Source organism: Lemur catta, chromosome 2 (genome assembly GCF_020740605.2).
Source record: "Lemur catta isolate mLemCat1 chromosome 2, mLemCat1.pri, whole genome shotgun sequence".
Lineage (NCBI taxonomy): Eukaryota > Metazoa > Chordata > Mammalia > Primates > Lemuridae > Lemur > Lemur catta.
Window position 1 is genome coordinate 2,087,882 of NC_059129.1, and position 14,945 is coordinate 2,102,826.

A 14,945-nucleotide genomic window follows, 5' to 3' on the forward strand; every position below is an offset into this window, starting at 1 on the left:
TCTATTACCTCTCCTCTCCTCTGTCAAAGCTTCTTTTCCTATTTTACCAACTTTTGGAATGTTTTTAGCCCATTTGTTGAATGAGTTTTATGCCCTTAAGATCAAGGTAGTATGGACATTTCTAGCTTCAAGTCAGAAAACAAAGACCTTCAGAGCAAGTCCAGTCTGTGTGCTGCAGAACGAGAGGCAGCCATGACTGTCACCGCACCAGTTTGCACGTCTCTGCTGTCTCGCCGTGAGGCTGACCGGCGAGCCCGGGCAGGGGCCTGACGGGAGAAGGGTGAGAAGAACCCGCTTGTGCTGGACGGTGTGTGGCCTTTAGACCTTTCTTTTTCTAATTTTTTTTTTTTTTTTTTGAGACAGAGTCTCACTCTGTCACCCTGGCTAGAGTGCCGTGGCATCAGCCTAGCTCACAGCAACCTCAAACTCCTGGGCTCAAGCGATCCTCCTGCCTCAGCCTCCCAAGTAGCTGGAACTACAGGCAGGCGGCACCATGCCCGGCTAATTTTTTCTATATATATTTTTAGCTGTCCATATAATGTCTTTCTATTTTTAGTAGAGATGAGGTCTCACTCTTGCTCAGGCTGGTCTCGAACTCCTGAGCTCAAACGATCCACCTGCCTTGGCCTCCCAGAGTGCTAGGATTACAGGCGTGAGCCACCGCATCCGGCCTAGGCCTTTCTTTTCCCAGTGTGCCAAGATAACAGCCAGAAAGAAAAAGGAGTTTAATATTAAAAAAGTCAAACAGCTGGGCAAAAGATTTGGGGAGAGGCACACAAGGAAGATACACGAGTGAACAAGGTACACACAAAGAACGTGCTCTACCTCGTCAGTTACCGGAACGTCCAGCTTAGAAAGATGATCTGTGCTGCCGCTGGCAGGGACGTGGGTGGCGAAGGGGACACTCCGGCACTGCTGGCGGGAAGGCAAAGTGTACAGCCACCTTGGGAGGCTGCTTGGCACTTCCTTACAGACTTACACGTACACTCACCCACATGAGTCATCAATTCCACGTCTCCATGTTTACCCAGGAGGGATGAAAACTCTCTGTGTCTATGCAGAGACTCACGTACAAATGTTCATGGGAGCTCTATTCATCATAGCTCCAAACAAACAGCCCAAGTGTTCATCCACTGGTGAGCAGGTAAGTAAAGTGAGGTCTAGATAAAACGAACTGCTACTCAGCCATAGAAAGGAATAAATGACTGAACTGCAAATAACGTAGATGAATCTCGAAACAGCATCCTGAACCAAGGCGGACATGGAAAGGTGTGTATCGCATGATTTCGTTTATGTGAAGCTTAAGAAAAGGCAACACTAGGCTGGGCGCGGTGGCTCACGCCTGTAATCCTAGCACTCTGGGAGGCTGAGGCAGGTGGATCGTTTGAGCTGAGGAGCAAGACCCCGTCTCTACTAAAAAAATAGAAAGAAAGTAGCTGGCCACCTAAAAAATATATAGGAAAAATTAGCTGGGCATGGTGGTGCATGCCTGTAGTCCCAGCTACTCAGGAGGCTGAGGCAGGAGGATGGCTTGAGCCCAGGAGCTTGAGGTTGCTGAGAGCTAGGCTGACACCATGGCACTCTAGCCCGGGCAACAGAGTGAGACTCTGTCTCAAAAAAATAAAAAAAAATAAAAAGAAAAAAAAGAAAAAGAAGAAAAGGCAACGCTAGTTGACACTGACAGAAAGCAGATAGGTCTTTGCCTGGAACTGAGTGTGGGGAGATTTAAAAGTCAAGGAGGCAATTTTTGGGGTGATGGAAACTTTCTGTATTTTGCTGGTGGTGGTTATGACCTACATGTACATTTTTCAAAAGTCATCAAAGTACAGACAAAACATAGATGCGTTTTATTATATGCAAGTTGACCTCAATAAAGTCAATTAAAACTCACAACAAGAAAACTAGGACAGAATGCAGTTAAATATCAAAACTCCGTAGAGGGTAGGGTGATCTAACCTTCGAGAACTAGACAAAACCGTAAAGAAAAACGTGAACAGATCTGATACATAAAATTGAAAACTTCTGTGTGCAGAAATATTTTAAGGTCAAATAAAATGTGAGATAAAACGTTTGGCGTGATTGCTTACTGGTCCAGGGCTTCCAACTGGAGCGGTGACAAAGTTCGGGAAACGGAGCTGGTGCCCACACAACACTGCCTGTGTGCCTAATGTCGCTGAATTGTACACTTTAAAATGTTTTAAATGCTAAATTTTATGTTATGTGTATTCTACCATACTAAAAAATATTTGCTAACCTCTCACGACATATAAATTGATATAGAAAATACCATAGCGCCCCTTCTGTCGCTGGATAACCCCAGAGAGAGTGGGGACCAGGGTTAGTGGGGGTGGAAGGGTGGGGGGTGGAAGGGTGGGGGGTGGTGGGGAGGCTGAGATGAAATGAGCCAGTCCCCGAGCGCTGCCTACTGAAGTCTCGGGCCAGGTAATTCTTCACTGGAGGGGAGGGTGGGGGACTGTCCTGTGAAAGACACTTAGCAGCATCCCTGGCCCCCACCCACGAGGGTCCAGTAATACCGACCCCCCAAGCATGACAACCAAACATAGCTCCAGACATGGCCCAGTGTTCCCTGGGAATCCTGAATAACCCCAGGTGAGGACTGATGTCCTAAGCCAAGGGGTTTGGTCCCCACCTTGGGAAAATTTGTGGCTCCCCAAATAAAACAAAGTTCAGATCCCTTTGGCCCAACAGAGAGTCTCCTGGGGCTGTGGTCTTGGCTACCACCTGCCTACCCACCCACCCATCCATCCCTCCACCTACCAGAGCAGCTGCCCCTCCTGGGAGGGGCAGCAACAGGTTTCTGCTCCTCAGCTGCAGTCGCTGGGGAGATGCCTCCAACGAGTGCATTCCCTGGGCAGGTTCTCCAGCCCCTGATGGAGACCCGGCCACGGACATGCCGGGCAGAGGCCCCTTGCAGAGGACACCGACCCCTCTGGCCAGTGGAGACCAGGCAGCTCTGGGTTCTGCACCTTCCTCTGTGACTGCGGGTGCCAGGCTGCCCCAGCATGTGTCTGTGGCCGCACCCTGCTCCCCGCTCTGCCGCCACCTCTTAGTTTCCAGTAGGATCAAACACGGTGACCATATCATTCCTGGTCTTGGGATTGACACATGGTAATGACAAGAAAAGTGTGCCTCCCAGCCCCCCGGGGGAGCCCCAGGGCCCCCAGCCCTCCGGCCTCCCGGGGGGTGTGGGGACTGGCCCTGAGAGCATTCCTGTTGGCTCACTTCCCTGCTCGTCTTGCCCTGGATGCAAACCTGTGCCCTCCGTCCCAGCTGCCCTGGCCTGAGCTGAGCGTCCCCTGGTCCCCTCACGGAGCCTGAAGTGACACAGGCTTGGGAAGAAGGTGCAAGTCCTTCATGAGGCTGGACTGTGGAACCTCTGAAGGAGGTCCCTTCTCGGGGTCTTCTGGCTGCCTTGGTAGTAAGTAACAGAAACCTACTCCAGGAAGCTGAAAAGACCCCCCGTCTTCACCGGCCGTAGTGTGCAATCCTGACTCCGCCGCTCTACCCGAGAAGCTCCCCTCTCTCCTGACTGCTCCCACTGGTTTCTGCCTCTTGGGACTTCTCCCAAAGCGCCCAAAGTGTCTTGGGTTAGGGTTGCCAAATTTAGTAAATAAAAGTGTACTACACCAAGGCTGGAGGATGGCTCGAGGCCAGGAGTTCAGGACCAGCTTGAGCAAGAGCGAGACCCCTTCTCTACAAAAAAATAGAACAATTAGCTGGGCGTGGTGGTGCACGCTTGTAGTCCCAGCTGCTTGGGAGGCTGAAGCAGGAGCCCAGGAATTTGAGGCTGTAGTGAGCTATGATGACAACACTGCACTCCTGCCTGGGCCACAGAGGGAGACCCTGTCTCAAAAAAAATAAAAAAGAAAAAAAAATATATGTATATATACACACATTATACCTTGTTCAACTTGAATTTCAAATAAACAATGAATAATTTTTTAGTACAAGTATGTCCTGCGCAGTATTTGGAATACACTTAAACTTTAAAAATTCAGTATTCACGACATAGTTATACTAACAAGAATGCAATGTTTGGGATACACTTACACTAAAAAAGTTGCATTGTTTGTCTGAAATTCAAGTTGAGCTGGGTGTCCTGCCTTGGCCCTGGCAGCCCTACCTGGGAGGTATCGTGGGGCAGAAGGGCAGGAGTAAGCGGGGTTAGGAGTGACTTCTGGCCCTGAGGACCCCGGCTCAGTCCTGGGTGGAACACGGCTGCCCAGGGTCCCCATTCACATGCAACACCCGGCAAAGCAGAGGCTGGCTTGCGGCTCTCCGGCCCTGCGAATGCCCGGTCCAGCTTGGGCCTGTCTCTGGCCCACTCGGCTTAGGGGAGGGGTCTCAGTGTGGCTGCTGCCACCTCAGTCTAGGTGGACTGGGGAGGGTCTCTCGAGGGGAAATTGTGGGCTGGCAGACCCCACAGAAGAGGGTTTCGAGAGCCCCCAGTGGGGAAGCTGCCCCACCCTCTTAGGGAACCGTCCTCACCTGCCCGCAGGAGGTGACTGCCCAGGGCACAGCCTGGCTGTGGCCGCTGCCCCCGCCAGCTTGCAGCAGCCCACCCGGTCCCCAAGGACACTCAGGAACAGACGCAGAGGCAGGGAGTGAGGGCTCTAGGCCTGCACCTGTGGCCCCACACCCACCCCGGGGCCAGACTCTTTGGAGACCAAAGAGGGGAGTGTGCCCTAAGGAGGCCGAGGGAGGGCAGGTCCGAGGACAGGCTGGTCGTTGTCAGGCAGAGCAAAGCACCGCCGTTCTGGATGGGGAGGAGGCCCGGAGGGGGCTGCACAGTCACGGGCTGCGATGGCACCCAGGGGCAGCACGGGCGTCCCCAGGGATGTGCCGGCACGAGTCCAGCGCAGAAACTGGGTAGAACCCAGGAAGGACTTCCCGGCGGGGTGGCAGGAGGACTTGGACTCTCCCAGCGTTGGCTGTGGTTGGGTTGGGGTGGACCAGAGCCCCCGCTGCCCATCGCCCCAGGCCGCCCGCAGTCCCCCTCGGCGCCGGCCCCCAGCTCTGCGCCCGCCCCGGCAGCGGCCTCCCTGCATCGGCTCCAAGTGGGCACCTGCCCCAGAGAAGCCGTCACCCCAGGGCCAGAGAGCCTCGAGGGAGGGGTCTTAGTCAGCCGGGGCCCCCACCCCTGTCGTTTTCCCCTCAGGCAGGTGGGATCCCGTGTGCTCCCCTGGGGGGCAGGGAGACCAGGTGACCCCAGGCTGCAGGCGGCAAGGCCAGAGCAGCAAGTCCCCGTGATGAATAAAGTTTCTGCCAACATGTGAGCCGTCGTGGTCCCGTCACCAAGGCAGTGGGCTCCAGGCCTCTGAGCTCCCACACCCCCGTTCTGACCCTTTGTTGGAGCACTGAGCCTCTCCCTGCCCCTCACAAGGCGGTGGCTGCTATGGGAGGGGGGGCGTCAGTGCTGTCACTTTTCAAGTCAACACCGTCCCCTCCCTGACCACCCTTGCTGCACCAGGAGGCATCAAGCGCAGGGTCCCCCTCCCCAGGCAGCTGCCCACCCCAAGAGAGGGTCAGGCTTCTCTTTAGTACTGAAGACAGAGCTCCCTTCCAGCAAGCCAGGGCCAGGAAACTAATTAAGCCCCAGAACGTGTCCTCTGGCCCCAAAGAGCAGTTGGCAAGGTCAGACAGGAGGTCCCCAGTGCACGCCAGCGACTTGTCATCCCTCATGCAGGAAGGAAAGGAGTTTCTCCTCCTGCCGGGCACCTGCAGACACACTTATCAAAGTGTTTTCCTAAGTGTGTCCTGTGCCTGTGCCACACTCAATGGCGAGTCGGAAAACAATCCGCGTTGTGAACTAGCGACGGGAGTGGGTTTCAGGATGTCTGTGACAACTGCAGCCTGTGAGGTCGGTGAGGTCACGTAGATATTGGAGGAAACGCGACATGCCCAGCAGAGGACAATAGGAATAAAGAGGTCATTGTGTTTTTCACATCCCAGTTCATGGAATCCCTGAAGTTTGTCCACAGACCCGAGGCTAAGAAGGAACTCGCCAGCAGCCTTTACAACTAGACAGAAACACACAGCAGAGAAGAGAAGGGAAATGTCAGTGTGAATCTCACGCAGAAAGGTGAGGGTTGGTTGGGGAATCTTTGCCCCAGCCTGGGGATCAGGGCCCGGACTTTGCAGCTGGACCCCCTCGAGTGGAACCCCTCCCTGGCCACATACCGCTGAGTGGGATGAGTCACTTTGCTCTCTGTGCCTCAGTTTCCTCATTGTGCAAATGGGGACAATAGGTGTCTGACCCCTATATTATTGTGAGCAGGGACTTTAGACGGGGTCCCCGGAAGAGGGCCTGGCACATCCCTGATCACTGAGGGCTTGGCTACGGCATTGGACGGCTGTGTTTCTGGCGTCATGAATGTAATGAATTCATTCCTTCAATTCATGGTCAAAATGGTTTGAAGCCTTATCCCTGGGGGATGCTGGCCTTGGCAAGCCTGACATGGGATTCGAGGTTTGGGAACGGGGATACGAAGAGTGGGCCAGGTCTAGGGCCCTTATTAGTTTCCTGTGCTGCTGTAGGAAATGACCGTGCTTTGAGGGGCACTGTCCCCAGCTATCTCCGGCTCTGGCCTTTGCCCAGAGATCTCTCGAGCTGGAACACCCTCCTCCCCTTGTCTCCACTCAGCCAATTCTCCCTCATCCTTTAAGACTTAGCTCAGACAGCACCTCCTCCAGGAAGACTTCCCTGAAGCACACCCTCACCACCTCTCCTCTGGGCAGCTGCCCACACACAGCCACTGCATGTGTGCCCATCAGTGCAGGTGCTGCCGTGACCTGCCGCCATCTGCTTCTGCATCTGCCCCCACGGGGCGGCCAGCCCCGCATCTGCACACCTGGCCTCTTCTGTGCACCCCCAGGGCCCGGGGAGCCCGGTGTGGACGCCCTTGGCAAATGACTGCTGCGTGAATGGGTGAACGCGGGGCTTCCCTGAGGCCCCCTGGCCACTCGGAGAAGCCTGGCACTGAGCCCGGCCCGGAGAGGCAGCGGGATGGGCCTGGGGGCCGGGGCAGTGGTGGCCCTGGAGGCAGACTCCTCAGTCTTTGCAGGCAGGCCCCGCGACCTTGGCGGAGTCACCCCTGCCCCACCCTTCAGCTTGGTTCTCTGGGCTCCAGGCCCGGGAGCTTTGTGCCCCAGGAGGCGGGAAGGCTTTGGCAATGCTGGTGGTACCCAGGACCCAAGCACCACACTGGACGCCCTGTCCCTGCAGAAGCTTTATTTATTGGTGACGTCAGATTCAGCGTCACAACTCCGTTACCCCAGGACTGTTAGCCACCACACCCCAGCTGGCTTCAGTGTTAGTGACTTTGCACACTGCCCTGTAACTATGTGCTGACAAGTTAGGTGGTAGTTTGTGCCACAGTGGTGTCCTCCACTAGCGGAAAATCCCAGGTAAAGCCGATGCCCTTGAGGCCGAGGAGTCCATACTGGCCGAAGATGCCCGTGAGCACCTGTCCCGGTTGGCTGGGGTAGGCAGAGAACTCCTTGCCAGCGATCTTCCCAAAGGAGAGGCAGCCTCTTAGGTTGGTGCACACAGACAGGAAATGGACTAACATGTCGAATGAGCCGTGGATCTCGGTGATGTACTCGCCCGGCCACAGGAGGAGTTCCTGGCTCGTCCCACCCGAGGCGCCACGTCGATCATCCCAGCTGTCTCCAAATTTCACCTGGATACTGCGAGGGGGGTGAAGTTTGAACCCCTGCCATCTGGGGTGACCCAGCCCCTCCCCGAGCCTCCATGCTCCCACCCTCCCCTCCTGACACAGGGACAGCAGCCCTGGCAGAGTTTGGGTCCCCGAGATGGACCTGCTGGCCTCAAACCCTTGCCCTGCCACTGTCAGGCCCGTGACCTTGAGCTGGTCACCCAGGATCTCCAGGACTCAGCTCCTCATCTGCAGAGCGGGGGTGGTTGTTGGAGGCGTCACCCAGATCGTGGTAGGAGAGCCCGTGTGGGCCAGGTCGTCACGGCCCTCAGGAGGGGCCGCAGCTGTCCCGGCGGCTCACAGCGGGGCTGTCCCTGGCCAAGCTGGGGCCTCCTGAGCCCGAGTCACTCCCAGCGGAGCAGCTCTGGGGCTGATGAGTAGGTGACTTCCCACACTCGCCAGCCTGGCCAGCTCGCCCTCCTAGACCAGCCCAGGGAGCAGGGCCAGGACGTACCGTGGAGTAGGAGGGAGGGGGCAGGTGAGGGGAGAGGAGGTGGCTGAGGAACAGGGACACATGGAAGGGAGGTGTCCAGGGGCTCTAAGGGCCCAGCTGGCCTCACGGAGTCCCCAGGAGCCAGGCAGGACGTTCCCAGGCTCTGGCTGCACTGGGATGGGGTGTTGGGCGGTGGCCGGGAGCCCACTCACCTTTTGATGTTGTTAATAGCACCGATGAACACCCGCAGCCCCGTGATTTCATGATCGTAGTACTCAGAGGTACTGAAATAAGTGCCTCCTCCCAGCCCGTACTGCCCTGCAGGGAGGAAAGAAACGGGAGAGGAGCCCACACCACGGGGATAGGCAGGTGGGCTCTGCAGCACAGGGGACATGCCCCTCCGGGCAGATAGGGTGGCCTGTGACCAGAGTCCACCTGTGACAAGGGCTGGGGTGAGTCCCGTGCCCTCCCGGATGGAGAGGGGAGGTGGCCACCTGGGCCGGGCGGGGGGACCAGCGGGACTTACGGGCGGCCCAGCAGGGGCGGCTCCCCAGGAGGGCGAGAGTCAGCAGCAGCAGCATGGCCCGTGGCGCGTCCAGGGCTCCGGGGAGAAGAGCGGAGGCCTCCCGACTCCCACCGGGACCGTCTGCGCCAGGGAGTCTTGCTGTGCCTGGGTGCCCTCCACCTGCCCTTTATACCCTCCGAGCCCCGTGGGCCCCTGTCCAGAAGGAAGGAGCGAGGGGCCACCAGGGCCAGGAAGGGGCTGGGCGGCGGGACTCTTCCTGGGGGAGGCTCCCGGTCGTGCAGTGTTTGCTGTCCTGGCCCTGCAGCCTACATAAACAGCACTGGGGACAGTGACAGGCATTTCACGTTCACCTCTGGGTTCTCTCTCCTCAGCACCTGCACAGACCTTGACTGCAGAGGAGGGGAGAGGTTTGCTCGGAGCCTTGTCCAGCCCAGCCAGACAGGATTGAGCCCGGGCAGTGGCAGGTCAGGTGCCCACAGATGCTCTGCCACGGGGGACCTGGACGCAGGACCCCTCCAGGCCCAGGCAGCTCCTGCTGTCTGCCAGGCTTTCTGGCGCCCAGCCGGGCTCCCCGCTGACCCTGAGAGCCAGGGTGGACGGTCCAGTTCTTTGTGCCCTAAGCAGGGGCTCAGGGGCACTGCAGACCCTGGCCCTCCATGTCTTGTCCTCGGAAGGTGGCCGTGGTCTCTCCTGTGTGCCGGGTCTAGGCACAGGGGGATGAACCTGGCTTGATGGGTTTACGGGCCCCGGGAGGGAAGGGCACCAAAGGTGCGGTCAGTGCCCTGACAGGGGGTGGAGGGGCGGGGGCGGGCCATTGTCCCGGGCAGGCCTTCTGAGGGCGCCTACGGCCAGGCCGTGGGTCCGCCTTACCCAGGCGACAACAGGGCACGCTGGGAGGGATCCTATGAAGGTGGGCAGGGACCCCTGTTTGCATAAAACCCCTGTCTGGAGATGTTTCATTCCAAGGAATTTGAAGGAACCAAAGCCACCCGTTTGGGAAGGAACTGGGGTCTGGGGAAGTGGTCGGGTCGTAGGATAAGGATGGGGACAAGGGACAAAGGTCCTCAGACACCCACCCGCGAGCAGGTCGAGGGGACCGAGAGCTCAGTGGAGGTTCCATGCGTGTCCTGTGCACAGCTGGGGTGACGTGGCGGCTGAAGCCCAGGCTGTGCCCGGGGCCTCCGACCCTGGGGCGACGGCCTCGGGGTGGGGGTCATCAGCGCAGCGCCAGAGCCGGATGCCGCCCAGGCCCGACCTCGCTGCGCGCTGGGGTGGGACACGGGGCGCTTGCGTCACCGCTTTGTGCTGTCATGGCCTCACCTGCTCTGCCGGGATAACGACAGAACCTACTCAGCGGCGGCCGTGAGGACCCAGGGCACTCGCCACGGAAGGGCCGGTCACCCGCAGTTTGCCTTCGCGCCGTGCGGGCAGGTGTGCTAAGTTCTTCTCTGGAAAGAGCAAAATTAGAAACACCGGACGTGTCCACCCAGAGACGGCTGAGTGCACACTGGGGGGCATCCTCCCTGGGGGGCTGTGCGGGGGTGGGGAGGGCAGCAGGCCCGCTGTCCCCGCATGTCCAGATGCCCCACATGCGTCCAAGGAAAGGGGGTGCAGAGAATGGCTCCGTCTGGGCACAGCCTGACTCTGCAGGTGCTGGCTCAGCAGGAACAGGGGACACCGGTCTCATGGGTCTCACAGGGATGACAGTGGAGGACGGACCGCAGGCGGGGCACTTCCATCACCTGCGCCAGGTGCCTGCGCCAGGGTGGGCAAACGGTGGCTCGGGCCAAACCAGCCTCCACCCGCGTCTGCACAGCGCAGGAGCCACAAGTGCGTTTTACATGTTAAAACTGTTAGGAACAATAAACAATGATGTTTTATGAAAGATGACAATTCTTTGAGATTCCGATGCGGGTGTTCACAGGCGCTAGCAGCCCACGGCCACGTGCCTTCAGATCCCCGTCGAGGCCTCGAGAGGAGCCTCCTTCGCGGAGGCGGAGGGGGAAGAGGCCGAAGCTCTCGGCAAGCGCAGCTCTGGGGCCGGAGCGGGAGCCGGGGGCTGCTCAGAGCGGCTGCTGTCCTGGCCCAGCCCAGCCCGAGGGCACTTTTCCTGGTGTGGCTGCCAGCCCCGTCGCCTTCCTTCTCACTGCAGGCTGGCAGGGTTGGTGCCCAGGAGGGTCCGTCTGGCCGGGACTCCAGGAAGCGGCCGCTGGGGTGGCCTGGGGGCCGGAGGAGCAGACAGTGGCCAGCCTGGCCAGAGGAATCCGGGACCTGCCCAAGTGCACACTGGGGGTGCATTTCCAGAGTGCACCAGGCGGTGAGCACAGATGCACCTGCACACGTGCACTTGAACATGCACGATGCACACGTGAGGGCTACCCAAACACACACAGAGCCCGCAGACACGATACACTCCTGCAGCCCTGTGTGCGCAGGCTTGCCGGGTAGCCCACCTGGTGGGAGGTTCCGGTTCTACAGAATCCTGCCCACCTCTCCCCCCACCCCCCGTCCACCCTGGCCCAGTGCTGGCCCTGAGCCACGCTTGGGGACACTCAACACAGGCCCTTTGTCCCTCGGGATCAGGGCTCTCCAAGACGGGGATTTACTGAGCATTTATTTCCTGGCCCGGGCACGCCCCAGTCCCAACTCTGCCAGGACACGACAATGAGGCCTTCTCCTGCCAGCAGTGGTGGGCCCTGGGCTGGCTGGCCCTGGTGTCAGGGGTTGGGTTAGCGGCACTCGGCCCTGGGACCCCTGCCCTCCACGTGTGGGGCTTGGAAGCCGCCTCTGAGGCCTGGGGCTCAGCAGACAGAGTGTCTCCATCTGCAGCGCCCTCAGAGCCGCGGGGGCCTCGCGGGAAGCCCCAGCCTCAGAAGGAGGGCGGAGCCTGTGCCCCTGGCTCAGGTCTGGGGCAGGCCTGGCAGATCCCTGGAGCCTTGGGGACAGGAGAGCAGAGCCTGCCTGGTGGGGGAGGGAGCAGTCAGAGCAGAGGGGCATTTCTGTCCCCTCCCAGGGAAGGCCCTCGGCTGTCAGGAAGGAGCCGTGAAAGGGGAAGGCACGGGGACAGTTGGGGTATAATTCCTGAAACAGCACGCCCAGCCCCTTTTCCAATGGGACTCTGATCGGTGCCACACTCTGTGCTAGGTGTCGCATCTGCACACACTTCTCCCCAGACAAAGTCAACACTTGCACTGGACAACAAGGACACCGAACCACCTATTGTCCATCTCTGTGATTTTGATTACTCTGAGCACCTCGTATAAGTGGAATCTTACAGAACTTGTGTTCTTGGACTGGCTCATTTCACTGAGTGTTCTCAAGGTTCAGTCATGTCATAGCATGTGCCAGAATTTCCTTCCTTTTCAAGGCTCAACAATATTCCATTGTTCATGTACAATACAATCCACTAATCCACTCATCCGTCCGTGCACACTCGGGCCGCGTCCCTGTTCCAGCAGCTGTGAGTAGCGCCACTGTGAAGATGGGATGCGATCATCTCTTCCCAACCCTGGTTTCAGCAGGGTGTGGACTCAGACATGGATTGCTGCACCCTGTGGGAATTAATTCTATGTTTAACTTTTTGAGGAAGTGCCATACTGTTTTCCACAGAAACTGCACCATTTTACATTCCCACCAACAGTGAACAAGGGTTCCAATTTCTCCACATCCTACCAAGACTTGTTGTTTTCTGTTTACATGTTTGTAACCATCCAAGTGGGTATGAGGTGGTAGCTGATTGCAGTTTGCATTTGCATTTATTGCTGATTAGGGATGCTGGGCACCTTTCCCTGTGCTTATGGGCCATTTGTGCATCATCAGAGAAGCGTCTACTCAGGTTGTTTCTCTATTTTTGAATTGAGTGTTAGGAGTTTTCTCTCTCTCTCTCTTTTTTTTTTTTTTTTTTTTGAGACAGCGTCTCACTCTGTTGCCCTGGCTAAAGTGAGTGTCGTGCAGTCAGCCTAGCTCACAGCAACCTCAAACTCCCGGGCTCAAGCGATCCTCCTGCCTCAGCCTCCCAAGTAGCTGGGACTACAGGCATGTGCCACCATGCCTGGCTTATTTTTTCTATATATATTTTTAGTTGTCCAGCTAATGTGTTTCTATTTTTAGTAGAGTAGGGGTCTCACTCTTGCTCAGACTGGTCTCAAACCCCTGAGCTCAAACGATCTGCCCACCTCGGCCTCCCAGACTGCTAGGATTACAGGTGTGAGCCACAGTGCCCGGCCAGTTTTCTATATACTCTGGTAACAATCCCTACCAGATGTTTGATTTGCAAATATTCTCTCCTATTTTACACTAGTTTGACACACAAAACGTTTCCATTTCCAAGAAGGCTAATTTGTCTATTTTTTTCTTTTGTTGCCTGCGACTTTGCTGTCATGTCTAAGAAGTCGCTGCCAAATCCAACATCATGAAGCTTCTGCCCTATGGTTTCTGCTAAGGCTTTTGTAGTTTCAGGTCTTACATTTAGGTCTTTGATCTGTTGTGCGTTAATGTCTGCACTTGCTGCGAGGTCAGGGTCCAGTGTCATTACTTTGCATGTGGATGGTCAGTGTTCCCAGCACCATTTGTTGAAAAGCCTGTCCTTTCCCCACTGAGTGGTCCCGTCCAATCATGTGACCGCGCGTGCGAGGGTTTATTTCCAGGCTCTCTGTTCTACTCCATTGATCTGTGTGTCTGTATGTACGCCAGGACCACCCTGTGTGATACTGTAGGTTTTTACCTAGGTTTGAAATGAGGAAGCGTGAGTCCTCTGGCTTCGCTCTTTTTCAAGATTGCTTTACTACTCGGGGCCCTTGAGATTCCGTGGGAATTTTAGGATGGGCTGCTGCTTTCTGCAAAATGACCCATTGGAATTTTGATGAGGATTGCATTGAATCTGCCATCGGTTTGGGCGGCATTGACACCTCAGCAATATGAATCCTCCCACTCCATTAGCATGAGATGTGCGTCCTTTTATTTTGATGTCTTCTTTAATTTCTTTCAGCAACATTTTATCATTTTCATTGTACAAATTTTTCATCTCCTTGGTGAGATTCCTTCCTGAGTACATAATTCTTTTTGGTGCTATTATAAAAGAAGTTGTTTGTGTAATTTCCCTCTTAGTTATCCTTGTTAGTGAATACAAATACAAGTGATTTTTGTGTGTTCACTTTGTATCTTGCTACATTGCTGAATTCATATTAGTTCTAACAGATTTTTCGGTGGAATCTTGAGGGTTTTCTACACACAAGATCATGTCATCTGGAAACAGGGTTAATTTTTTACTTCTTCCTTTCCAATTTGGACGCCTTTTATTTCTTTTTCTTGCCTAATTGCTCTGTCTAGAACTTCAGTACTATGCTGCATAGAAGTGTTGAGAGCAGGCAGCCCTGGTATACTCGGGGTTTTGACTGATGCATATGTCTGTGTAACCCAGACTCCTTCCAAGATATAGAACTTGACTTTGACCCCAGAAAGCTCCCCTCTGCTGGATCCCAGTTAATTCTTCCCCCTCCCACCTCCAGGCAACCACTGTTCACCTCCAAAGTTCTTAACCACGTGACAACTCAGGCAGCACAGCTGTCTTAGGAATACATGGAAAATGAAATTGATCCAACCAAGAGAGGAGCCAAAATAAAGATCTTACATGGTAAACTGAGTTTATTTACATACAGAACAAATATGAAGCATCTGTTACAGAGCAGACTAGGAAAGTTATAAACGTTAACAACCTACAAACAATATGGAACTACCCAGAATTTCTATGGCTGCCAGAATAAATCACCACAAACTTGGTGGCTTCAAACAATAGGAATTTATTGTCTCACATTTCTGGAGGCCAGAGGTCGAAATGAAGTTGGGACACGGGGCTGTGTCCCCGCAAAGACTTCAGGGGAAGGTCCGTCCCTCCCTCTCCCAGGTTCTGGGTCTGCGGGTGCCCTGGGCTTGGAGACGCTTCACTCTCATCTCTGCCTCCATCTTCAGGTGGCCTTCTCTTCGTCCCTGTGTCTCCTTCTCTGTCATTCATAAGGACACCTCCCCTTGGATTTAGGCCTGTTCTCTCCTGGATGGTCTCCTCTCCAGATCCCTGCCTTAATGACTTCTGCTATGACCCTTAGGCCAAATAAGGTCTCATTCTGAGGCTCGGGGTAGACATAGCCCTTTTGAGGAAGCCACAATTCAACCCACTCTAGGGAGTTCCCCAAACGATGAGCTTGAGGTTTGCCTGGGCTCACTGTGTCCCAGCTGGAAGCCCCCAAGTCCC

General features: G+C 55.9%; 1 protein-coding gene across 1 annotated transcript; it reads right to left on the reverse strand.

Annotated features, from left to right (window-relative positions):
- Window positions 1-7,300: 7,300 nt before the first annotated feature.
- LOC123631509 (zymogen granule protein 16 homolog B-like) lies at window positions 7,301-8,821 on the reverse strand. Its single transcript, XM_045541228.1, has 3 exons — window positions 8,699-8,821; window positions 8,385-8,490; window positions 7,301-7,710 (listed from the first exon to the last, which is right to left on the reverse strand). The coding sequence occupies exons 1-3, from the start codon at window positions 8,751-8,753 to the stop codon at window positions 7,377-7,379; spliced, it is 495 nt and encodes a 164-aa protein (XP_045397184.1). The 5' UTR covers window positions 8,754-8,821; the 3' UTR covers window positions 7,301-7,376.
- Window positions 8,822-14,945: the final 6,124 nt, after the last annotated feature.

What these genes read in the sequence shown, in the direction of transcription:
- LOC123631509 (XM_045541228.1), bottom strand. Translation starts at nt 8,753, where the DNA reads ATGCTGCTGCTGCTGACTCTCGCCCTCCTGGGGAGCCGCCCCTGCTGG. An exon ending in CCGCCCCTGCTGGGCCGCCC is followed by an intron (nt 8,491 to 8,698) that starts GTAAGTCCCGCT and finishes TCCTCCCTGCAG; the next exon opens with GGCAGTACGGGCTGGGAGGA. An exon ending in GCTATTAACAACATCAAAAG is followed by an intron (nt 7,711 to 8,384) that starts GTGAGTGGGCTC and finishes CCCCCCTCGCAG; the next exon opens with TATCCAGGTGAAATTTGGAG.